We start from the raw sequence: 24,914 nt of genomic DNA on the forward strand, positions 1-24,914 counted from the left end.
CTTGCGTGAACGAATGGCGGTTGGCACGGGGGGCGATGGGGAGAATACTGAGTGGGATCCCTCAGCGTCAGCGGAGCAGAGAAGAGAAGAAAAAGAAGGGACAGAGTCTGATGGCAGAAGAGAGATATTGTGCTGCCAGTGTTTTCTTTTTTAAAAAAGTCTTTGGTTGCAAGGTTGAGAAGGTTTTTGAGATATCAGAGATGTTATGGAGAACAAACTTTATCTGTCTTTTACGTGTCAGTTGGATTTGTTATAGGCCTGTTTAAAGATGTACGTTTATATTGATTCCAGTTATTGGAAGGATGTCTCATTCCAAAGTCTGTTACATAATTACATTTAACCGTAATTTCTCAACTATTGGTTTATACATTGACTTTGCAAAATTACTTCAGCTATGAGGTGAATACACGGGGACAGTTAATATGGTACTAATATGGTTTTGGTTTTTTAACTGGCATAAAACACTGTCCTGCAGTTCCTAATACACAGGAAATGACTGTAACATTAGGCCAAATGACATTTTAGTCTGGTTTCTCATTCCCATTAATTGTTAGTATATTCTGTCAGAGACGCAGGCTACTTCTGTAAATGTCAGAAATCTCACAATGACATTCCAAGGTCTCTGTGTGATTACCATAATTACCCGTGAGCAATCTCTTCGTCTCTGTGTGTGTGTGTGTCTCTGTGTGTATGTGTGTGTCTCGCTTGCACTCCCTCCATCTCTCTCTCTCGGCTTTTAATCTGGGCCGGCGATCTATTCATCTGAACATTATCTCAGCGGAAAATTGCGTATGTTCCCTCCCGGATGCTGAAGATGCTCCCGAATGCTCCAGCCCCTGCCTCGCTTACAGACGCTCGTCCAGAAGCCAGGGTTCCCACGCTTGGGATATCAGGCAATTTTGAGTGTAGCATGTTAGAATTTATCAAGGCATTTGTCAAAAGCAATATTTTCCTTGCAGTGTTAGTCTTTATTTGATCATTTCACACATTTAATGTATCACATGGTTATTATCGTTAGCCTATTTTTTTTGCACACTTTTATCCCCATTTTGCTCATCAACAAGATGCAATCACTTCAGGCAAGATATGTATGGGTGCATTAGTCCAACAGGGATGTGATCATAATTATAAGCAGTGCAAACTTTAAGTTCATTAACTTTGCATTCATGACAGGTCATGGTAACGCTTTTCTTCATGACAGGTCATGGTAACTCAACTATTAGTGAAAGTCTGGGAAAAGTCAGGGAATTTGACATGTGACTTAGAATGGGAACCCTGAGAAGCCCATCTGCCATGTTTTCTCATGTGGGGTGGGGGGTTCTCAGTCGGTCTCTGTGTGGTCCAGGAGGGTTTTGGGCCTTTGGCCGCTCCTGGGGAGGTTGGCGGAGGCTAGAGTGGTGTAGCAGAACTGAGCGCTGATAACTGAAGATGGCTCACAGATCAATCAAGCAAGTGCGTCCTGCTTTGGAAGAAAGACGGCGAGAGAGAGAGGCAGGGATCAAGTGGCGGTACACTTTCACAAAATGAGAAGGCGCTGGAGAGCAGAAGCTGCTGGAATATTGATGGGACTCTTACTTTGTTTGTTGTTGTTTTCGTTGACTCCACTTAGAATGATTGCTGCTATTGCAGCATTAAACAGAAGGGCTTGTTTCATCACTTTGACTGATTTTGCGACTTGCCTACGTTGCATTTTTCTCTGTACAAATTCATTGTGCATTTATCCAGTAGCCTCAAGTCTTCATATTTTTTCTTTTTGTAGTTGCTGCCCGGGAGGTTTATGGGTAGGATGCAAGGCTTTCTCTCCTATAGCAAAGCATTACTAAAAAAAGCCTGGGTCTTAGATCCGAGCGAATGCAGCTCTTTGATATTGCTTTAAGCCCATTATGCTGAACTGGTGTTGCTATTTTGAGAACAGCTGCTTTCATACACAGTGTGAAGCCAAAAAATTTCAACGGGAGTGTCGCGTAGCCTAATGTGAGGCAGCAAGCCGAGCTGCCTGTCAGGTTTAATTAAATTGAAAAGCCAATCTAGTTCTGGCGTTTGTAAAGCTTTATTAATCAAACGATAACCCGCACGACCTCCCTGTAATCAGCTTTCTCTCATGGGGTCTGTGTGTGCACAGGGCATATAGGGAATAAAACAAGGGGGAGGGACTTAAAAGGTGAAAGGTGCAATAGCCAATGCGGCTCTCTGAGAAGTCTCATGATGGGCAGGTGTCTCAGCCTGTCAGAGCTATGCTCAAGTCAGCTTCAGTAGGGAGACATGCTTCCCCTTATGTTACTGTCTCTTTACCTCTCTCGTAATCAGGGCTTTCTCTCATAAATGCACACAGACACTCACTCACAAAATGTTTTGGGTCAGGTAGACTCCCTTTTTCTTTCATCATGTCCTTCACTGTTACGCTCTCTTTCTCTCGCTCTCTTCATCTCTCTCTCTCTCTCTCTGTCGACCACACTAGCAAATCCCTGTAGGTAGCTCCACCTCACCTTCACCCCCCCCCCACCCCTTCCCAGTGCACCTGTTAATCTCATTTAATCCGGCTGTCCGGAGCAGGCGACGGTCGGGGAGAACTGGCTGGTGTGCCTGATGTTGTTGTTGTTGTTGTTGTTGTTGTTGATTTGTTGTCTGTCTGCCATGTTTATCCCATCCTCCTCCTGTTTTGTGTAGCATGGCAGCATAAGACTGCCCCTCTGTGCCCACCGCGCTGTGGTGTGGCACTGCCAGGCCTTTCTTGTTTTGTTGCTGCTGTTATTTTTTGTTACCTTATTTATGTTTGTCTTTTTTTTTATTGTTGTGCTTTATTATTGTTGTTGTTTGTTTGACTAATGCTTCTGTTCTTTTTTTGTCTTCCTTTTGTCTTTTCTTTTGTCCTGTCCTCCTCTTGCTTGTTGTCTGCTGCCACCGCCACCACCACCACAATGACTCCACCAACCAACCAACCAACCAACCCACCCACCCACCAATCAACTTCTGTGTGTGTGTGTGTGTGTGTGTGTGTGTGTGTGTGTGTGTGTGTGTGTCTCTGTGTGTCTCTGTGTCCACTTTGACCTTTGTGTGTGTGTCCGTTTGTCTGTGTGTGTGTGTGTGTGTGCACCTGTCCACCCTCCTCTAGCATCATGCAGAGATCAAAGAACCCCCTGGCTGCTCAGGTAAGGTGCCGATCTTTGTGTGTGTGTCTGTGTCTGTGTGTCTTTGTGTGTCTGTGTCTGTGTGTTTTTGTGTGTCTGTGTGTCTATGTTTATGTGTGTGTACGCATACTTGTTTATGTAGAGAGAGAGAGACAGACAAGTATGTCCTCAGCTGAAAGGGCACTTTTTCAGAGCTATCTGTGGGCAGCCTCTTCAAACACTTTTGTGTGTGTGTGTTGTGTGGTGTGTGTGTGTGTGTGTGTGCAAAATGTGGCATAAGAGGTTGTCTTTGACAGTTGGAAGAGGGCATGGGACAACTGAATGGTGTCAGTCAATGAAATCTTTTAAGTGTGTAATAAGCCCAAGGAGGTTTAACGTTACAGTGATTTTAGAATAGGTTAGGGCCATTAGCAAAGTCCCTACAATCTCACTTAGGCTACGGTCTCATTTGTACATTTGTGGCCTATGTGCTTGCAGTTTCTAAAACTGTTATAGGCCTATATATTTCAGAAAGTTCATACTATACTTTTTTTTAGCTTTTTCCATCAGCATGTATTTGAGTGCATACATTTTTTTGGATCAGAAACAATTTATTCCGTTAATGTTACCCTGACAACCTTGCGTTTTGAGCCCACAGCTGATCAGAACTATTTCCTAGGAGAATGTAATGTATTTTAACTCGCGTAGCACAGTGGATGGAAACCCACGCAGATACGCACATTTTTTACTCGCAGATACGCACATTTTTTACTCGCAGATACGCACATTTTCATTAATTACCCACAGAATATGTAAATTATCTGAATGGAAACATGCCATGCTCGCTTAGTAAGTCTACCGACTGACATTTAGACAGTCAAGATTTAGACAAGATAGTTCTGGCCTATTTGCTTACAGTAGATTGTGTAGCATTTTGATCCACTTCATGAACACTCTCTTTTTAACAGCCTAATGTGACCTTAGCAAGACGACCAAGATTGCTAATTTAGCCCAAATGAATGAATTTTATACTTTTTAAATGAAATATTCTAGATTGCTACTGCACTGTTATGACAAAAAGATGAAAATCATGACTAAAAGTGAAACGCCATGAGTGCAAAGACTTCCGTTTTGTGCAATATATAGTAACTGCAGCTAGTCAATTCACTTGGAGCAACAGCAAATGCAGTAAGCTTACCTCTCAGCTCAAGTATGTGTGTGTGATAGTTCTTGACTGATATCTTTACAAGTCTTCTGCTTCGTTCACATGCATGATGAAGAAGGAGATGCTATTGGAGATAGCTGGAAAAATTCTACTTTTTGTTTATTTGTAAAGTTGAATTCAAGACTACTGCACGGGATCATGGCGAACGTGTTTTGGCGTAGTCAAATTGTCCATATCACCAAAGCACTAAGGGGAGATGTGGTGCCTAAACGAATAGAAAAACCCTGACTCTCTTAATTAGAACAATGAATTTGGCTCTTCGACCACATTAGGCTAATTAGTTTTGACAAATTGGTCAGAGATTGCCTGCAGACTAATATCAGTATTTAAGCAATAGCACTTAACTAAAAGATGATTGGCTGAATGACTCCAGTCGCAAGAAGCACAGGCTTACCATTTATGACTGCAGTGTATTTGGAGACAATGAGACATTATAGGCAAGGGAAACAGCGGTGTTATGCTAATAGATTAAAGATTCAGTGTTGACATTGGTCTTAATGAAAAGCAGGCTAGTAAGACATTGCTGACATTCTTATATTGTTGCGAACTTAAAAATATTTCATTATCTTATTATCGGTGAGACTGCCATGGTAAAATTCTCAAGAATGTTCAGCTTCGTGTTTGTGCTGTATTTGTTTGCTCAAATGGGGTCATGAATGCCTAAATGCTTGGAGGCTAAGCTTTTGTAGCCATGTCCACAGTTTTTTTTGGGGGACATATTGCATCTTGTGTAGCGGGACGGCCGGGACTGTGTGTGCGTGTGTGCGTGCGTGCGTGCGTGCGTGCGTGCGTGCGTGTGTGTGTCGTGTGCAAGTGAGTGGCTGGGTGTGTTTGAGGATGTGAGGTGATTGCAGAGGTGGGAAGGGGAGTTTTTGTGCCTATATATATATCCTGTGACTGGACAGGTCAGGGTCACAGTGGGGAAGCCATGTGCTCTCTTGAAGCCCTAACTCACCGCTGCATGACATGCAGATACACACACACACACACACACACACACACACACACACAGCTCAGGTCTAAGAGGAAGTGAGACAAACCGCCCACATCCTTTTGCGTTTCTCAAATGCTCAGCGCAAACAGCCATCTGAATCGGTGAACAAGCTGCACTGGTCGTACTGTATCACAAATGAACCACATTGAAGAGATTAAGGACACAGGACAGGTCTTGGTTTCAAACTTCTTTTTTATGGGGTTGTAGCCTATCAAAATGTTTCTCACATGTATTCAAAAATGTATTTTCTGAAATCGTTATCTGTTACATTACCTTTTCAGTTTCATAATGTTCTAGGCTGTTACAATATAAAGTGATAGTATGACAGTTGTCCATGTTTTGAAACATGTTTGTTGACAGCTAACATCCTGTATTCTGTTCAGATTAATTTTGATGGTATCGTGTGATAAAAGACAAGTACACACACTTGTCATTCCTGCTAGCCACTCAGGTCATGTACTACAGTTCTGTGGTACAGGTTGGATAACCTCGTGAACATTTAAAACAAGCTTTCACAGCAGCACATTGTCAATTATATTGCAAAAATAGAGAAGTTGGTGAGCCAGCAAGTGTCAAATGTGCTTTTGAGGTTTTTTTTCTGCTTGTTAGTATTAGAAGAGTTTCCTGTTTTCTGTGTACATGTAGGTCTCATTAAATTTCAAGAATGAGTTCTGTTTCCCTCACTCTCCCTCATGCAGCGCAAACTCACTTCCACAAACACACCACTCACTCTTACTCTCTCCAAATTGATACAAACACTCTCTCTTATATACGGTCATAGACAAGCAGGCTGGCACACACACACACACACACACACACACACACACACACACACAGAGACTGATTCCTAAAAGGACGTATTGAGAGGGGCATGAGCTGATTGAATGAGTGTGACTGCAGTCATGAGGTCCTGTAGAGGGCTTGCTGTATGGACCCCTTTAGTAGCCAGTACCCGAGGCCATTTTCCACTGAAGTGTGGAGAAATTTAGGATGTTCAATAGGTCTGTTAGCTATAATTGTTCAACATATTAGTCAAAGCATAAATCAGGCTCAGTGCTGGAAGTTCCGCAGTTCCTGAAATAGTTCTGCAGTTACTGAATTCCTGAAATAGTTCCTCCACTCCTCCGGAAAAGCCCTATTATCCTGTAGGGGGGATTTCTAACACCACGCTCTTACTCTTACCCAGGGAGATTACAGGAAATCCCCGTTCAGTTAATCTAGACTGTAACTGCTAAACTGTTGTTTGTGTTTTTTGTTTCACTGACCTTTTGACCTCTGTCTGAAGCCAGAGTAAACCACTGATGGCATAATTTGGTTAGAAATATGATGCAGGTCGTCTCCAGAGGAGCAGTTGGCTTGAGTTTGCTCTCTGACTCGCTGTCTTAAGGATTGCTATCCATTAGTCTGTGCCAGTGTTAGCCTGATGTTGCACAGATTTGAAACAGGCTTTCTGGGATGTGATTTGTTTAGTCGGGCGAACCATCCCTGAAATGTCCTCCTCATCCCAAAGACAATCTCTTGTCACCACCACATGCCGTTTTCACAGTGTTGGGAAAGAAGGTGTTTTGCAGGTGGTGTGGTGTGGTGTGAACTAGAACGCTGAGCTAGAGTGTGCCAGAACGCTTGTGAACACACAGCCTTGTGAACAGCGCAGCTATCACCGCCACATGTGCGTCACTCTAATCAGCTTGCTCTTGTGTCTTTGGTTTGATGATGAAAATCTGACATTACATCTAGTTGTATGTGAGGTTTTAGGTTAGTGTACAGCCCGCGGCCTTTTATTTCCAGGTACCGTGTGTGCAGACTGCAGTATAAATATGGCCTATTGTTAAATCCCTGCTGGGCATTCAGACAGGTGATTGACTGCAGTACCACCCCCCTCCTTCTCTATTCCTCTCCCTTTCTCACACACACACACACACACACACACACACACACACACACACACACACACACACACACACACACAGTCACTTCAGAAGCATTTGTTTGTTTTATTTCCTGTGCAGATTCTGTCATAGCTGTCATGGTTGGATTATTTTGTGTGTGTGTGTGTGTGTGTGTGTGTGTGTGTGTGTGTGTGTGTGTGTGTGTGTGTGTGTGTGTGTGTGTGTGTGTGTGTGTGTGTGTGTGTGTGTGTGTGTGTGTGTGTGTGTGTGCGCGTGTGCGCGCGCACAAATGCGTAATGCGTACATTTAATACAGTGACACAGATGTACTGTAGCATATCTCCAATCTGCTGTCTGACAACACATGTTGACCAGAGAGAGAGGGGGGGGGGGTGTTTGAAGAGATAATCTGATCCGGGCTGTGATGTCCACTGCAAATTGTGTTGTGAACTTTTAAGCCTTTGTTCCATTGAGACACACACTCTCTGTGGCCAGGCACTGCACTGGACATTGCCCCTCTGCGCCACCAGAGGGTGTGCTGAGTGCAGTAATCAGCCTCTACCAAGAGATTGTTCTAGAAAGCCACCCAAGCACCTCTCACTGAACATAGACTCCATCATGTTTCAGTGGCTCCTTTTCCTTAATGATTCTGTCTCATCGTATTTGTATTTGTTGGGTGTTTTCTATACGGTGACACAGTTGACATTGGGAAAAGCATTTTTAGTGACTGTTTCTTTCTCTGTTGTCTACTGTATCTACAGCTGCCTTAATGCCTGGTGATGATGCGGCCCTTTTGACCCCGGGGAGGATGAGTCAGCGCCAAGGAAAGGAGGCGGGCCTTCACACGCCCAATCGAGACCTGCTCACAAGCCCCTCCCTCAGTCCTGGGGTCAGCTACAGCCATGGTAAGAGTTCTTTTGCTTATCTGACACACCGGTGAAAGACTGATCATGGGCCAGACTGTGTGGTCCAGTCTGGGGCGATTAGATCTATGGTGGTGGACTTTGATTGTGCATTTGTTAAGTGAAGGCACTAATTTGGTAAGCAAGTGCTGTTCATGAAAACATCTCTGTCCTTGTTTGCCATACACAACATGACATGCAAAGTGGGTTTCCTTTGGTGTGCAAGCATCTTGTGTTATCGTGGGGAGCATTCTGTGTCTCCTCCAGCATTGAAGATGGGAGCTCTTCAGAACTGATTAATGCAAAGCTTCACAGCATTGTGATTGTGCCCTTCAAAAGCTGAAGTATTTTGGTTTGGTTTTCATAAAAAAACATATCTTGAGAGAGGCATTGCTTGGTCAACACATCATTTAGGAAAAAGTATCAGTGTCCATCAATGCTGACAACTTGCCATATGCCAAAAATCCATACCAAGGTATACATCACCATGAGACTGCATGATGACAAGTGACATACAGCGTTACACCTCTATTCAAAGACAGGTGTTTTCGGCCCTTCATCACTGACTACTGTGTTAAACCTTTTGTGTAATTTCTTAAGAGTCCTAGTTTTATGTCTTGGACTGAATGTTAGCTGGGAGAGATGCATCTCTTGTTTTGAAATGGCTGGTCAAAGCACTTATGATTGCTGTAGTATTATTTTTAATAATAATAACCACAAAGCTTTATTTACAGTGCCTGTGTCATACACAGGATGTAACTCAAAGTGTTGCATCCTGTGTCATGTTTAAAGTCGCACTATACCAATGGAAGTGGTCACCTTGACCAGTATGGGGCAGTGATGTAATGTCTGTTTCACATAGCCGGACTGCCCTACACAGTCCTACTGTCTTTTTGTGCATTTTTCAATACTGACCACTAGAGGGCGCTGCTTAGCTGAGACTACAGCGGTGCTGCATTCTGAACTGCAGTTCACTGATGATGATTGTCAGCCTCCATTCCGTCAGGATCTGATTGGTAGCTGAGTGTATGCAGGGAGGCTTCATCTGTTTGACGCATTCTGATTGTGTGTGTGTGTGTCTGTGTGTGGGTGTGTGTGTGTGTGTGTGTGTGTGTGTGTGTGTGTGTTCCCAGTGTAAAATTGTATCTAACTCTTGCAGACAGTTGAATTTTTCCTGTTCTGTTTCTGGCCAGCATAAGTGAGTGTTCTCAACATCAAACACTATGTGTCCATAATATTTGTTCTTAGTTGAATGTCAATGGGAGAAGGTGGTGAAGAAGTGTTGAGATATGTTGGAAGTTGTCACTGTTCATTATCAATCAGCCTTGGATGGTACAGTACTAGCACCACTGAATACCATATTTCTCTTTCCTATTTAAAAAAAAAAAAAAACCTTTCAAATGTTTGGCCGTCCTCTACAGTTTCTCCAGATACATCCAGCGTCCAGGCTCCTGTAAGACAATATTGGCCGCTCCATTCCAAGTGCATTGACACAGAAGGTGAGCTGTGCACTGCTCTTGTCCCCTTGCCTCTCATCGAGCTTATCCACTTAGCCGGGGCGACAGTCCTCTCGGCCCATCACCTTGCCCCTGCCTCACCTCCATCCCTACCTTTGGGGCTCCAGACACCTAACTGACTATCCCCTTAAGCCTGACGTCAGTGCGAGACCATGCACCAGTACTGTTCCTCATGCTGGGATCAAGGCTCTCAGGCACTCTGCCTGATTTCAGGCGTGTGTCAGGCTGTATTAAGATTTGAATATGAATAATGCATGTACTGACTTCAAAAATGACTGATTACTTCAGGCAGGGATATTTTCCTTACTTTAAGCCCTGTGGGATGATGATGAAGTGTCCTTAAACAAGTGGATAACTGAATCATATGGGCCAAAAGCATCCATAGGTCTTAACCAATGTTAAAGCCAGAGTGATGTACGGCAGTGCGGATAATTAGTCAATGAATGGGTCAATTCACCTCTGAGCTCCCTGCTGACTGTTTTCATTTGACCACATTGGGGGAGGAATGAAGAAATGCTGTTGGTTTACTTAGCTTCGTATCCACCTTAAAGAGGCCCTATGCAACAATTTTAGCAAAAATTACCTTAATTATGCAGGTCGTTCTGATGGTTCTACAACACTTTTTGGGTCGTTTGGTGGGTGCTTCGTCTCCCCCTAGTGTTTCTCCGTGGAAAAACCGAATATGCAACTTTCTGGTCTCGGACCGAAGAAATCCGGATGTGACTCGGCGGAAGGCCTCGAAAATGTAGTAAGATTGTAGTTTCTAAGAAGACTGCAAAACGGACTCCGACTTGGCTTTGTTGCTGCTGAAATTGTAAGTAGCCTACCCTTGGGTGAACTTCGTTTTTGTAATGTGGTTTGATAGTCTCTTGAACAATGTGTTTGCTCGACCGTTTTATTGTGAGCCCTGTATGTGTTTAGCTTGGTTTCTTGATGGCTAGCTCGCTAGCTAGTGGGGGTTTAGTGTAGCAGTCACTTGCTACCGAAGCTGCAGGGGGAGCTATGTCGTGAAAAATACTAGCCAAAATCAGGCGAAAACCCAGAAACAGCGAAGGAATAACCAGACTTGCATAGTTTATGCAGGTTTGGGTATTTTTGGCGAGTTTAGAGCTCCCTCTAGAGTCGCAATGTATTTATATGTTACTCTGCTATTGTAAATAGCAAACTTATCGCGACTTATCCCCCCTGTATGCAATGCAAATGCTTTTGTTGTGGAGGTGAAGGATTAACAACTATCTCCAAAGAGCTATATCTACTGACAAGGTAATGTTTCAGATTCTAACGAGTTTTGGTTGGGCGCCACTCTTGGAAGTTGTCTGGCTGGTTTTCTAGGTAGGGACTTGCTACGTCTATGCTGTATAGCTATGCTAGGTGAACGATTCACCTATTACAAGTTCGTTTACCATCAAATTGGCTTCATAAAGGTGAAAATCTTGCGTAGTGTGCCTTTAATTGATGTCAAATACAGGTGTGGATTGTCTTACAGTGGCCCTCAGAACTGTGATGCATATCCTCATGGTCGATATTCTCTGTCGTATTTTTTCGAGTTGATTCTGGCGAGGTTTTGGCTCTATTTAGAACTGTCTATTTAGAACTGTCCCAGCACTCCCAATACTTATCTAGAGATGAAAATCCTCATATTCTGTTTGAAGCATCCTTTGTTGTTGTTAGCACTGATATTGGGCCGTAGGTGTGACAGGTTGTGCAGATTATGTGTTTGTGTGTTTAAGTGTGGGTGAGGGGGACATGAGTATTATTTTGGTTCTCAATCAGAATAGCTGTGGGGCTTGTCTGTAGTGTTTACTTGTGATGTTCAAATGCAAGCACATCCCTCCCACACATCTGCGTTAAATAGGATAGTGGTGTACTATGAATGGCTGTCTTCACTCACACACACATGTATGCGCACACACACAAACATACACACACACACACACACACACACACACACACACACACACACACACACACACACACACACACACACAAACACAGACATCAAAAAACCCTGCTGGATGAAAAGTGCCTCTACGTCTGAGGCCTCCGCAACTCTGAACACTGTCTCCATAGCAACCTCTGCAGCTCTGAGCTGTCCTTTATAACTCTTATCTGGAGTGGAGGGTGGTGATGGGAATCGATCAGTCACCACACACCCTATAGGGCTACCTTTTATGATAAATGCTCTTCCCCATTGGCCTCTGGGTGCACAGCGGATGCTTTGTACCCGAGCCCGCTCTGTTACCCACACGTACACTCGATAAAGAGCGAATTGCTCGGCTAAATGACATTCGATACCGCTAACCTGCGCTTGCCCTCACACCAAGAACATGGGGGAGCGGAAGAGGATCAATCTTTTAAATGGACCAGCTGCTGTTTGCAGCCTCTGCTGTTGGGCTCAGCGAGGCTCTGTTCGTGCCTCCTGCTTGTCCGTCTGCGCTCTTAATGGTGGACTCTGCCAATGGTAGGCCCCAAAGTGGAGCCTGCCTTGATTGATGAGACAATTGCGTCAGTGAGTGTACATCTGCAAAGTGTTCTCACTTAAAGCGGCCCAAGTTGCTTTTCTTTTCTTTCGTCCTGAGAGAGAGAGAGAGAGAGAGAGAGAAAGAGAGAGGGAAAATAAGAAAAAGAAACCTACAGTACACGGGACGTGCGAAGGGTAGGGATTTGGACTTAGCCTTTGAGGATTATGTCCCAGTCATGTAGGGTGAGAAGAGTCATGAGCAAGTATCCACCAATCCAGGCGAAGATTGCCCATTTCCTTTTTGGCCTTCGACCAATGAGATGTGCCCTTTTAGCTGATTAAGATGATGCACTGTTGTGTGTGTGTGTTTGCACACTGACGCTGGAATAAGTCTGCAGGGAGCGAAGGCAGAAGCCATGGAGGATATGTCAGCCGTTTGGCAGGGGATATGCGTGCCTACCCATCACACGGAACAGTAGTCTAGGCGACGTTGCGTGCTTAGATGGGACTTAGATAGTGTTTGTGTGTGTCTGTCTGCCTGTGTTTGTCTGTGTATTTGTGTGTCTGTGGTAAGTCAAAGCTTTGGAAAACAAACACCCGGCTGCATTGACAAATGTAGGGCCTTTACTGAAATTCTTCAAGACAGGCAAGTACTGCCGCGTAGCTGGATTCCATAGAGCACATCCCTAACTCAACCTGTTAGTCTCCTATTGGTAGCATCTGGATCCCCCATCTCCCCACCTCACCTGTGTTGGTTTCCCAAGTTCTTAATTTCTTTATTTCTTCAGTGCTTCCTGTAGCAACACCATCCTGATGTCCAAGCTTCCAGTGTTAGCATGTCTATACTACCGTCTCTCTCACAGTATAAGTTCATAGGCTAGACATAGGCTAATGTTACTTACAAGGACAAAACAAGGTAAAATAAACAGGCAGGTGTGGGGTTGGGGGAGACTGGTGTCCTCTCAGGTCTCGGATCAGAAAGCCTCTTTGTCAGAGACTTAATCCCTGATTCAGTGGGTCTTCAAGTGTGTTAAGAAAACCCTTCTGGGAGTTTCCTAATGGAAATCACCGCATAATCTTATTTTGTTTATTGTTATTATTATTTACCTAATCCTGACTTTTGACCGGATGTGGTCCTTATAGACCCCACACACATTTTACTGTGCAGTAATCTATGTTGAAAGGGAAACTAGTGATCACGGGGTTTAGCATCAGCTGCTAAAAGCACAGCCTCTGGCGCTAAGGCTTTTGAACTTAATCCTTGCTGAGCCTTGTTGCTAGGTCGTCAGGTTGTGTACAGACAGGAAAGTGAGAAAGTCATGCCACGGGGCGTTTTGAGAGTTAACGAGGGCCTTTGTGGTGGAACTGGATACGTACACTCATCAAATAACCTGTGGCATAAACTCAACACAGGTCTAGGTTGTGCCAGATGATTCATTTTCAAAGCTTCATTTGGTTCAGTGCTTTTGATTAGCATTTATTTGCTATTTTAAAGGTACAGACTGATCTTATAGGCTATTTGTTTGCTTGTTTACAGATGCACACAGTCATTGCACAGTTGGAAAGTGGTTTGTTGTTACTCAGCTCTACCAGCACTTTTTTACTTTGTATACAGAGACACACTCTATCCACAAATTGCGTTTGTAGCATTGGGCCAGCTGATTAAGTGAAGCCAGAGTGGTCTTTGGACAGTTTAGCCATGGCAGACTCAGATTCCTTCAGTGTTCTAGGGCCCGCCAAGTCACACTAGCGCAGTCCCTTAGGATGCCAGATGGCTTCTGTCAGTCTTCTTTAAGTGCACACACTCATACATAGGCTACACAGTACAGGTGACCGCTGTCTTTTTGCACGCAATGGTGAGGAATGGACGCAGTCTTGAGGTATGAAGTGATAAACCGTTAATTTATGTTCTGCTCATGTAGTGATGGTGCCACTGAATCCCTGAGCTATGCTGTCGGCATCAGTAAGTTACCTCGTGCTAGCGCAAGAGATTCTCGTGATGATAAAGATGTTTCCTCCACCACAAATTCAAATCCACTGCTCAGCCCAAATCAATCAAAACCAGTTTTGGCCCGTGTCCCAATAAGTCTAGCGCCCATTGTTAGGGACCAGCTGTTGCACAGTTGTCGAACACAAGGGGGCTGTATTCGTGAAGGAGACTAAACTGGCAATTAAGCAAGTGCTGTTTAAGGACTGTGGGGATGTGAGTAAGTAAGCCTCACACCCACTCACCCCAGTGTTATTATGCTCATTAGAGAAGCATCAAGAGTCGTCTGAAAACAAGCAGGTTTGACGAACGTTCTTACAAGCGCTTTCTTTTTTTTGTCCCCTCCTCAATACGACAAGTTGACTTTGTCTGAAGTAGGACTTGTTTGAAACCCTTTGAGCATAAAGATGTTTGAGTTCTTACATGCTTTTTTTTTTTTTGAGTTGAGTTCTTACAAGCTCCCCCACCACCCTCTCAATGCGGCAAAATGGGGAGCATGTGAATAGGGGATCCCAGCTGCATAAGGCAGGGACGGATAGCTCGATGAAAAGAGAAAGGGAGAGAGAGAGAGAGAGAGAGAGAGAGAAGAGAGAGAGAGAGATTGACAGAGAGGGGGAGAGATGGCGAAGAAGAGAATGAGAGGGGCAGAGAAAGAGACGGATGGAAAGTGAGAGATGGAGCGAGGTGGAGCTGATTTGTTGTTTGCAGGACTTAAGTGTGTGTGTGTGTGTGTGTGTGTGTGTGTGTGTGTGTGTGTGTGTGTGTGTGTGTGTGTGTGTGTGTGTGTGTGTGTGTGTGTGTGTGTGTGTGCGTGCGTCTGGGAGATTTTTCTTCAGACACGAACAGGCTTTTAGTGCACTGGGAGGAGACGCTTGTGTAAGACGACGACCACGACATCAACAGTGTGGAGCAGATTAACCCAGTGTTGCCCTTCTCTGCCACTGACTGACCTGACCGGAACTGTACACACACACACACACATGTACAAAGCTAACACACTCCTAGACACACAGTACCACCCACACTTACTGATAGCTGAGGTTGGCTTAAAGCGGGGGGGATTATCTTGGAGAACAAAGAGCAAAGTGGCTTTTCATAGTGTTGTTCCTCGAAAAATGTATTACAGGGTGCTGATGGTGCTGTATTTCAGGGGATTAGAGAGTGTGTTCCTCTCAGTGTCTCCTATGTCACGATTACATTTGTGTAACGTCACTAGACTAGCCATTTAACACTTTTGTATTACACAGATAATGGCTTTTTGAGTGCAACATCAAATACAGTTATATAGCTACTTTCAGCCAGTTTTCCAATGTTGTACTACTTTTTGAATAAGTGAAACTTACTTATCCAACAAGCGATAAAAAGTGGGATCGGTCAGGAGAAAACCATCTTGTTGGGCTTTGCTATTTGTTTTAGTTGTTTTATTCTCCTCTCTGAATCCTACGTCATCCTGCCGACCGGGAGCGATGTGTTCTAGCGGAGAGTCAGGAGGTTAGCCCTGGTGGCGTCATGCTGTCAGCCCAGTCATATGATGTTGACCAAACTGCCAAGGCTTGACCATTAGTCCTGTGTGCGAATCTGAGGGAGAGAGTGAGTTGAATAAAAAAGTTGAGTAAAAAAAAGTTAGTAGATTCTCTTTCATTGAGGAGTCTTAATCTATCCAAACATCTAAGAGCCCAGACTAACTGATAGGCTGTGTTTTTGCTGTGATGGAAAAGAGGTATAAAGACAATAGAACATTCATCTTGACTTGGAAGAGCTGGAGGTAAAAGAACATTTTAAACTGTAGAATGTAGTGTGTGAAGAAAGATAAAAACAAACTCGTTCTTGGCAGAATTCAGTAAGGTGTCCCTTGCCTAGAGCTTGAGCCTATTCCTATTTCCTTCACTTCTAGTCCTCCCAATACTGTAGATGAGGAAGATTACTCGTCAGTCAACAGTCAGTCACCTCAGAACAAGTAGACCAGAACACTTAGCTTTCCCTGTGGTTTGTGTGGGCTAGTTGGGAATTAGTATTTACGTCTGTAACTTACAAATCAAAGCAAAGGACCAGTGACTGCCTCAACAGACTGTACCTTACCAGTGGATACCCTCCATCCAACACAAGCTCAGACCCAGATAGATTGACAGTGTGGGGCTGTCGTGGCCTACTGGTTAGCTCTTCAGACTTGTAACCGGTGGGTTGCCGCTTCGAACCCCGACCAGTAGGAACGGCTGAAGTGCCCTTGAGCAAGGCATCTAACCCCTCATTGCTCCCCGAGCGCCGCTGTAGCAGGCAGCTCACTACGCCGGGATTAGTGTGTGCTTCACCTCACTGTGTGTTCACTGTGTGCTGAGTGTGTTTCACTAATTCACGGATTGGGATAAATGCAGAGACCAAATTTCCTTCACAGGATCAAAAGAGTAAACTTATACTTATATAGATACACCAGGTACAGACTCACCTGGCCTGCACGTTCACTAGCCTATCAACCTGGGTTCATCAGCCTGCCGTGTCTACTTTTGTTAGCATTTAGAAATTGTTTTTCTGTTTGCTTTTTTGCGTCCATGTAAAGAGTGGTGATAAAACGTCTACAATATGGCCTGCAAACAGACAGCTGATTGGCTCAGTGCACAGAGAGCAAAGAGTCACCGTTTGGAAGGCAAACACTCGTAAAACAAGATCATCCAGATCTCCAATACCAGGCTTGCCAGACCGCTCATCTTTCCATGGGACTACAGAGGCGGGGAGAGTGTGTAAACAGAAGTGATTAACACCACCGGGATGCACCCTGCTCCCCATTGTAGCAGACCAGATAAAGGTTGATTACTGGCAGACCCCCCACCCCCCTCCACCCCAGTACCATTACCCATGAGATGTCCTCAGGGTCTTTACCCCCATTCAACTAGCGACAAGAGACTACGCAATGTTATTCAGCGATTACAGGCAAAATAACCACTGGCAATGCAAAACATTGCACAACAAATTTCTAATGATATCCACTTTTTGAGGCGACAGTAAGCAACGGGCGACGAGCTAATCACCGTGAACAGGGCTTGGCTGTTGCTCAGTGTATCATGTAGTATAACTCAAGCATAACCCAGCTGGTAGGCTAAGGAGCCCATTAGAGTCCCAGACTTCACATAGGAAATCCACAGTGCCAATGAAGATGATGTGTAGTTCAAATGTAAATTGTCATCGTAGATGTGGGTGCAGTTCCATGCGACAGCTGCATCTCACCCACTGCTCCATCGGTATAACAGCTTACACCAACTATGGCGTGAGCATTCCAGTTTTTAGGTGCGTCTAAAATTACAGGTAATGGCATAACAGAGGCTTTCAACCGAAGCCCGGTACAAGCGGGGTAAAATGCACTCTGTGTGCATGCCTGTCCTTTGGAATTAGTGGCACTTAAAGGAAAGGAAAATAAAAAATATCTGCAAAAACCAGCCCATTTCTCTCTTAGGCTTCCTGAAAAAAGTGTTAGCATGATTAGAGACATTTTTGCTATCAGTGTGCAATGTATGGGAGTTATATATAAATTCTACTGACATTATTGAGTTTGATAGCTGCATGGGGAGTAATCTGTTTGCAGTACTTATTTTTAGTTTCATTGCCCAGAGTGCTGTGTAAGCTGATCACTTTCCTGGTGACTTTAGGAGAGAATGTTCCTCCATCTCCCAGATGTGCTGCATCAGACAATGCAATTAAATTACTGTTTGGCACACTATTTTCAGTTGGCCAGGGAGGACCTAGAAGAGCATTTTGTGGTTGGTGCTTTTAGCAGTGCTATTATGGCTGTAGCTAGCTAGCTTGGTGAATAGATGGGCTTTTAGTTTAGGACTGTAATCTACAAGCAACCCTGGTGTATTCCTTGGATAGGGAATCTGTCAGTAAGAATGGGAGTTTAGAGTGTTTAGAGAGAGACGGTAACTGGACAGTAGAATGTGTGTGCAGGTCACCTCAACCTTTGTTTTTGTACTCACTGCCAGTGTCATTAGAGACCTTGTTTGACTAGAAGGTGTGGGAAGGTGTCTCTGTGTGTGTGTGTGTGTGTGTGTGTGTGTGTGTGTGTGTGTGTGTGTGTGTGTGTGTGTGTGTGTGTGTGTGTGTTCTTAGGCTGAGGCATACTGGATTACATGGGGTTTGTGTGAAACTTGTGATGGGGTAGGTGGAGTGATAAGGGAGATAGATGCTGAGAGAGAGAGAGAGAGAAAGAGGAGAAAGACAGCTAGAGAGAGAGGGAAGGAGAGATCGAATGGGAGGAATAGGAGGGGAGAAGTGAGTGGAGGCAGTGAATGCAGTCACAGTTCAAAGCAAGAGAGCCAACCAGAGAGGGGGGGAGAGTGAGAGAGAGACAGAGAGAGAGAGAGAGAGAGAGAGAGGGAGGGAGGGATCAAGCACACATAGGGAAAGGCTACCAGAAGGCATCAAGCATGCAGAAAAAGATAGAGTGCAGATAGATCGCACAGTGGAACAGTAGAGGTTCAGAAGCGACAGAGAGAGAGAGAGAGAGAGAGAGAGAGAGAGAGAGAGAGAGAGAGAGAAGGTGAGTGCTAGTAAAGGAGGACATCGTTCCCCTCTGCAATAAGCAGAAGGCTAATGCTAATCCCGGTGTGCTTGTCTGGCACACGCGTACTCCAGTGTCAAGAGGAGTTAACAGGGAGGTAGGGCTGCTGTGTGGTTTTTGTGTGTGTGTGTGTGTGTGTGTGTGAGAGAGAGAGAGAGAGAGAGAGAGAGAGAGAGAGAGAGAGAGAGAGAGAGAGAGAGAGTGAGAGTGAGAGTGAAGAGTAGAGAATGGGAAACCTTCAGAGAAAAAGCTGCAAGTGACTGGATTTGTGAGAACGAGTGCTCGCTCCGTGTGTGTGTGTGTTTGTGTTTTTGTGTGTGTCTTGAGAAGGGAAGTCTGTGGGTTCTGCCAGCACTAGCACACTCATCTGCGTCGCTCTTGCCAGCATTGAACCAGAGAGAGAGAGAGAGTGTGTGTGTTTGTGTGTGTATGTGTGTGTGTGCCTAGTCAACGACCCTCCTTGAGCTTCTCGCTACCTCCTGCCCCCCCCCATCCCACTCCTCCACCTCTACCTCCACCTCCACCTCCACCTCCACCTCCACCTCGTTCAGGGCGCGGATTCCGCGCTGACCGTCACCCGTCTCCACGGCTGCCACACAGTCACCGTCCCCGTCCCTCCTCCGGGGAGCGCGCGGTGCCCGGCTCTCTCTGCCCGGGGCCGCCATGATGAGGGAGGAGGGCATCCTGAGCCGCCGGCGCTTCTCCGCCTGCGTGTCCACGCCGCCGCGGCCGCATCACCCCGACGGACGCAAGCTCATCCGCAACGCCTCCTTCGGGGGCTACAACGAGCTCTCGCCCATCAGCCTGCCAGGTGCGTCTTTGACCCAACTGACCCCCCCCCCCTCCCCCCCCCACTCTCTGTCTCTCCTCAGCCAGACATGGAGGCACCGTAAGGGGGGGGGGGGGGGGCACCCATAGCGGATGAACCCCCTGACCACTCCGGACCTCTGGGTCAGCTATGCCGTAGCGACGCCTGAGAGATCGCTTGGTCTGTCGTCTAGTTATTAAGTGGGTTGTCTGTTGTAGAAACGCTCTTGCCTCATGTTCTGCAGCCTCTAGTCTAGAGCACCTCTGTGATTTTGAATGGGAGATGATGCGTTTAGTGGATGAGATTGTTAGGATTGGTGGGAGCATCGCCAATTCTGAATGAAATGTTATTTTATTGTATTTTGCTACCATAGTGAAATGTGAGTCCAGAGATCCACCTTTCAGATGGATTTTGCTGTGTTGAGAAAGGAATGGTTGTGCTGTATTATTGTACAGTGTGATGAAGTGTGTGTGTGTGTGTGTGTGTGTGTGTGTGTGTGTGTGTATATAGTGTTTGTTTGTGTGTGTGTGTGTACAGTGTTTGTTTGTGTGTGTGCGTAGTGTGTGTTTGTGCATCTGTCCGTGTCTAAACTGTAAGGTGAAACTAGCGTATTGTTCGCTCTCCTCTGCTCTCCTTTCATCTGTATTCTGGCATTCTGTCTCAGTATCGTCAATCTGCCAAAAACAACATACTGGCCAGACCAGAACACACACACACACACACACACACACACACACACACACACACACACAAATCTTGTGCTGTACCTTGACACCACTATGCCGGACACCTCTTTATGATTCCCTTGCTTTTAGCATGTATAGCCTCCATTTCTTTTCACCCACCACAGGCAATACATTTGACTGTGTGTGAATGCATGTGTTCCTAGGTACCATCTGATTCTGAAATGTGTGTGGACCACAGTTGAATGGGCACCATCTCATCTCTAAGGTCACACCTGTGGCATTCAGTCATGTTGTTCTGTGTGATAGAAGTGGCTTGATCTCCACATTGTAGGGGCAGAGCTTTTGCTGGCGGGACAGAAGGCTGTGGTGGCAGACGCCATGGCCGAGGTGAGCACCTCAAGAATTACGTCCGAGCTGAGCCGTGGTGTGCAATATTAATTGTGATGGCGCTAAATTTAGCTCAAGGTTCCTCGTGTGTGTGTTTGTGTGTGTGTGTGTGTGTGTGTGTGTGTGTGTGTGTGTGAGTGTGAGTGTGAGTGTGAGTGTGAGTGTGTGTGTGAGTGTGAGTGTGAGTGTGAGTGTGAGTGTGAGTGTGAGTGTGAGTGTGAGTGTGAGTGTGAGTGTGAGTGTGAGTGTGAGTGTGTGTGACACCATTTGTGTCGCAGTGACGAGCAGTGATCCACATTCCCCTTTCTTGGTGTCTGTTTGCACAGTAACCCTGCAATAAAGAAGTGACGTTCTGCACTTCTGGTTCTAACAGTGTTTCCTTCTAAATTTTGTTGTTTCTTTGTGTTTTGTTTCGCCATTAATTCCAACACTTGTCTACTGTTGCGCTCTCTCTCTCTCTCTCTCTCTCTCTCTCTCTCTCTCTCTCTCTCCCCCCCTCTCCCTCTCCCCCCACCCTGTCTCTGTCCCTCCATCTCTGTGCTTATTGAGTTTTCTGCACTTCACTCAGGTGATTGCTTGTGCTGTTGCTTTGTTTAAATGGCAGCCTAAAGGGCATTGGCTGTGTTCAGTGTTCCCATGCTGATCGGGGATCAGTTGGCATCCCTGGCAGGATTAGCAGGGTCAGGGTCTGGCAGAACCTGTGGTACGGGGTCGTAGAGGGGGAGATTAACCTGGGCGCCAGCGGCCATCGATATCTATAGGCAGTGTGCAGAGACGCAAGAATGCTTTATCACCTCTGCCATGCTCATTAGTAATGATATCCACCCCTCTGTGTTGGCACAAAGGCATTGACATTCACACACACACTCTCTCTCTCTCTCTCTCTCTCTCTCTCTCTCTCTCTCTCTCTCTCTCTCTCTCTCTCTCTCTCTCTCTCTATCCCTCTCTCTTCACACACACACACACACACTGCAACTGTGTGAGGCTGTAATTAGGAGGGCGGGTCTGGGTTGTTTGTTTATTTATTCAGGCCTACTTATTTGTGTAAGCAACATAATGGATGCTGTATTTCCATTCAGCCATGCAACGCCATGATGGCATGGCTCTGCCCTTGGGAACAAGATTACTCTCTCTCTCTCTCTCTCTCTCTCTCTCTCTTTCTGTGCTTCTCTCTTTTTTTCTTTTCTCTCCCTCTTCTCTTTCTTTGACTGTGGGCAGTAATTGCGGTTTGGTTCAGGGCAGGTCAGTGTCAGCAGCCATGCAATGAGAGGTTATGTGTTATCGGGTAAACTCTCTGTTGCTTTGTTTAAATGGCAGCCTAAAGTCTCTCCCTGATTTCTCCACACCTCGTTTGTCATCTCCTTGTCTCTGTCTCTATCTGTCTGTGTCTCTATCATTTCCCTTCTCTTTCTCTCTCCCCCATCTGTCTGTCTCTCCGTTCTCTGTAAGGACTCACTCCCTTACAGGGTTCTGTTCATCTCTCTCTCTCTCTCTCTCTCTATTGTCTATCAGTAGCAGTGCAGGAGTGCAGTCTGCTGGTCAGCCCTGCTGGACTGTGTGTAATTCCACTCCGTAATGCTACTCTGCTTTAGCCAAGGACGCTGCAGAGATATGGAGATGAGGGGAGGCGGACCTATGTTCTTTTGGTTCCTCACCCCTCCTCTCCCCTCCTCTCCTCTCCTCTCCTCTCCTCTCCCCTCCTCTCCTCTCCCCTCCTCTCCCCTCCTCTCCCCTCCTCTCCTCTCCTCCCCCCTACTCTCCTCTCCTCTCCTCACCCCTCCTCTCCACTCTTCTCCTCACCCCTCCTCTCCTCTTCTCTCTTCTCCTCGCCCCTCCTCTCCTCCTCATCCCTCCTCTTTCCTCCTCTCTTCTGCTCTCTTTTCATCCTCCACTGTTCTGTTTAATGCCTCGTCATGTCTGTTTTGTTGCCGAGTTTTGTATTACTTTTGCTCATTGAGATTCATGGCTTGTAGCTCTCTTCTTTTTACTTTAGTTCTCTAAACTCTTCATTATAGTGTGTGTGTGTGTGTGTGTGTGTGTGTGTGTGTGTGTGTGTGTCTTTGTAGAGAAAGAGACAGGTATGCACTCAGCTTGAAAGGTGCTTTTCTGGGAACAGCTACTGGTAGCCTTGTGGTATGTGTGTGTGTGTGTGTGTGTGTGTGTGTGTGTGTGTGTGTGTGTGTGTGTCACAGAGGGTGACGCACACATGCCGTAATGCTTCCCACACCCCGTCATAAAGACTCGACAGTGTTGTTGTCAGCCCCTGACAGCTTCCTCAAGACTGCGCTTTATTTGGGGGCGGGGGGTGTCGCCCCACCCGCCTCTGCCAGCTCCCCCTGCTTACCCATGACGATGGATGTTACGTACCGGTGCTGTGCCCAAATCAACATTAGCGCCGCCTGAAAGAAGCTCATCTTCGTCTTGTCTCTTTTCAGCTCGCTGTCTCGCCCCTGCAGTCTGTATCACTGCCTCAGATATGTGTGGAGACGACTTTGCCTTTCACGTTATTTCACCATTCACTCGCTTTCTCTTTTTTCCTCATCTGTCCATATGTCTGTCTATCAATCTACAGGTCTCTCTCTCTCTCTCTCTCTCTCTCTCTCTCTCTCTCTCTGTCTGTCGCTACCTGTCTGGCTGCCAGCCTTTCCATCCTTCCCTTTCTCTTTCTCTCTCGGTCTATCAATGTCTATCCATCTATGTATCTGACTCTCTGTCCATTCACTCTTGTTCATCTTTGTCCATCCTGTCCAACCACCCTTATTGTCATTGCGCCATGGCAGAAAGTGGAGCTGCTTCAGTCGTGTGTCATCAGTCGAGCCACATTACTGAAACTGAACTCTGGTCACAGAAAGGGAGACACATACTCTGAGAGAGAGAGAGAGTGAGAGAAAGATAGATAAGGAGAGAAAGAGAGCGATAGTCCTAGGAGAAAGAGCTGTGAGCCGTGAAAGCGCACCAGCCTTGTCTGACGTTCAATCGATACATCCTCCTCATTATCGTCGCGCTTTGGTTTCTCTTGTAATGAAAGACGAGCTGCTTGTGCTCTTGAAATAAATAGCCCTCATTATGCCTCTAAGTTTTTCTGCGTTTCCTATTTCGTTCGCCATAATTGCAGCGTCTTGTTCACTTCACCCTTTACGAATTGATAGTGCAGTTTAACGTGAGACAACGTTGCAAATCCCCTTTGTTTATATGCAGTGTGACTCAATGGGGAAGCATAGCATTTCACATGGAGGGAGGCAATGTAGCATAGCACGCCATGAGGTCTGACAGGATCTTCACACGTCTTCCTCTCACTGAATTATTTATTTAAAAAAATGTTATTAAATATTTTATTTTTTTAAATATATATGTGTGCCTTGTTAAAGCAGCAGTAAGGATGTTTAATTCAAAGTTGGCTATCTTAACTGCCAAAAATGTATGCCAGATTCTTAAAAACATTTTGTAAAATGTGGACATATGTTAACAGACAAGGTTAGTGATATAACTGTGGTGTCCAACTAAGATAAAGATTCCTTTTATCTTTAAACAGAAGGTCCTGTGATAAGCTTCTCATTGTGTGTGTTTCTGTGACGTTTCACTGGCTTCTTGTAAAAATAGTTCTCCTCTTCTCATGGTTTTAGATATCAAGCCATCTGCCTCATCCTCTTTTAATATAACAGAGTGATAGAGCAGGTGTGTAATTTAAAAAACAAAACCAAGGTTAAGCCTTTTCCCTAAAATTATGAATAGGTAAACAATGTTAAAATAAAAAGGAAAGGTCATTATCCTGACAAGAACAGAACATAACATGTTCGTTCTCTCTCCCCCTCACAATGCATGAGATGACAGTAGATCCTCTTAGTGCAAGATGTTCAGCATCTGTGTGTGTGTGTGTGTGTGTGTGTGTGTGTGTGTGTGTGTGTGTGTGTACGTGTACCTCGGCTAAGCCTCTCTCTGCAATTTAATCTCGCTGATCACCAAACTCTGCTCAGCTCTCTGTCTCTCCTGTGCTGACAGAACCTCTGGGCCAGCTACCCACCTCACCTGTCCGCCATACCACATACACAACCCCCTTCAACCCGAGAATAGCAGCCTGACCACGGGAGAGGGGGGCAACCTGTCCACAGGGGTGTCAACTGGTCGCTGGTTTCGATAGTCAGCTCAATTGGCTTTGATCGATGACTAGCGGTCTGAAATAGATGACCTGCTGCTCCTTAACATGTCAGAGTGATGTTTTTAGTCCCGAAATGCATTTTCATTTAAGGAGTAAAGCAGTGTTTAGCACTAATCATTGATGTGAAGCATACTGGTTGTGTAAATTCTGGAGTATTTGTACTAACTCATGAGATCTGAATCTTGTTTTTTTGTGTGGATAACGTAATGCTCTGTTATGTAGCCTGTTGGCGTTGTTGGCTCCCAGC

At 45.5% G+C, this 24,914-nt stretch overlaps 1 protein-coding gene across 10 annotated transcripts in view; it reads left to right on the top strand.

Moving 5' to 3' along the window:
* Window positions 1-24,914, top strand: part of osbpl8 (oxysterol binding protein-like 8) — a 93,457-nt gene that overhangs the window by 45,453 nt on the left and 23,090 nt on the right. For 7 of the 10 annotated variants that reach the window (XM_076296795.1, XM_076296793.1, XM_076296794.1 and 4 more), the window contains 2 exons: window positions 3,113-3,149; window positions 7,976-8,119. In XM_076296795.1, coding sequence (XP_076152910.1) covers window positions 3,113-3,149; window positions 7,976-8,119 — 181 coding nt within the window. Of the gene's footprint in view, window positions 1-3,112; window positions 3,150-5,475; window positions 5,498-7,975; window positions 8,120-24,914 lie in introns of those variants that run through there. The other 3 variants (XM_076296796.1, XM_076296798.1, XM_076296799.1) reach the window with 2 other exon arrangements.

Source organism: Alosa pseudoharengus, unplaced genomic scaffold (genome assembly GCF_046254945.1).
Source record: "Alosa pseudoharengus isolate Yale_2024_CS ecotype anadromous, Long Island Sound unplaced genomic scaffold, YU_APseudo_1.1 YU_APseudo_1.1_scf_20, whole genome shotgun sequence".
In the NCBI taxonomy this organism is placed as follows: Eukaryota; Metazoa; Chordata; class Actinopteri; order Clupeiformes; family Clupeidae; genus Alosa; species Alosa pseudoharengus.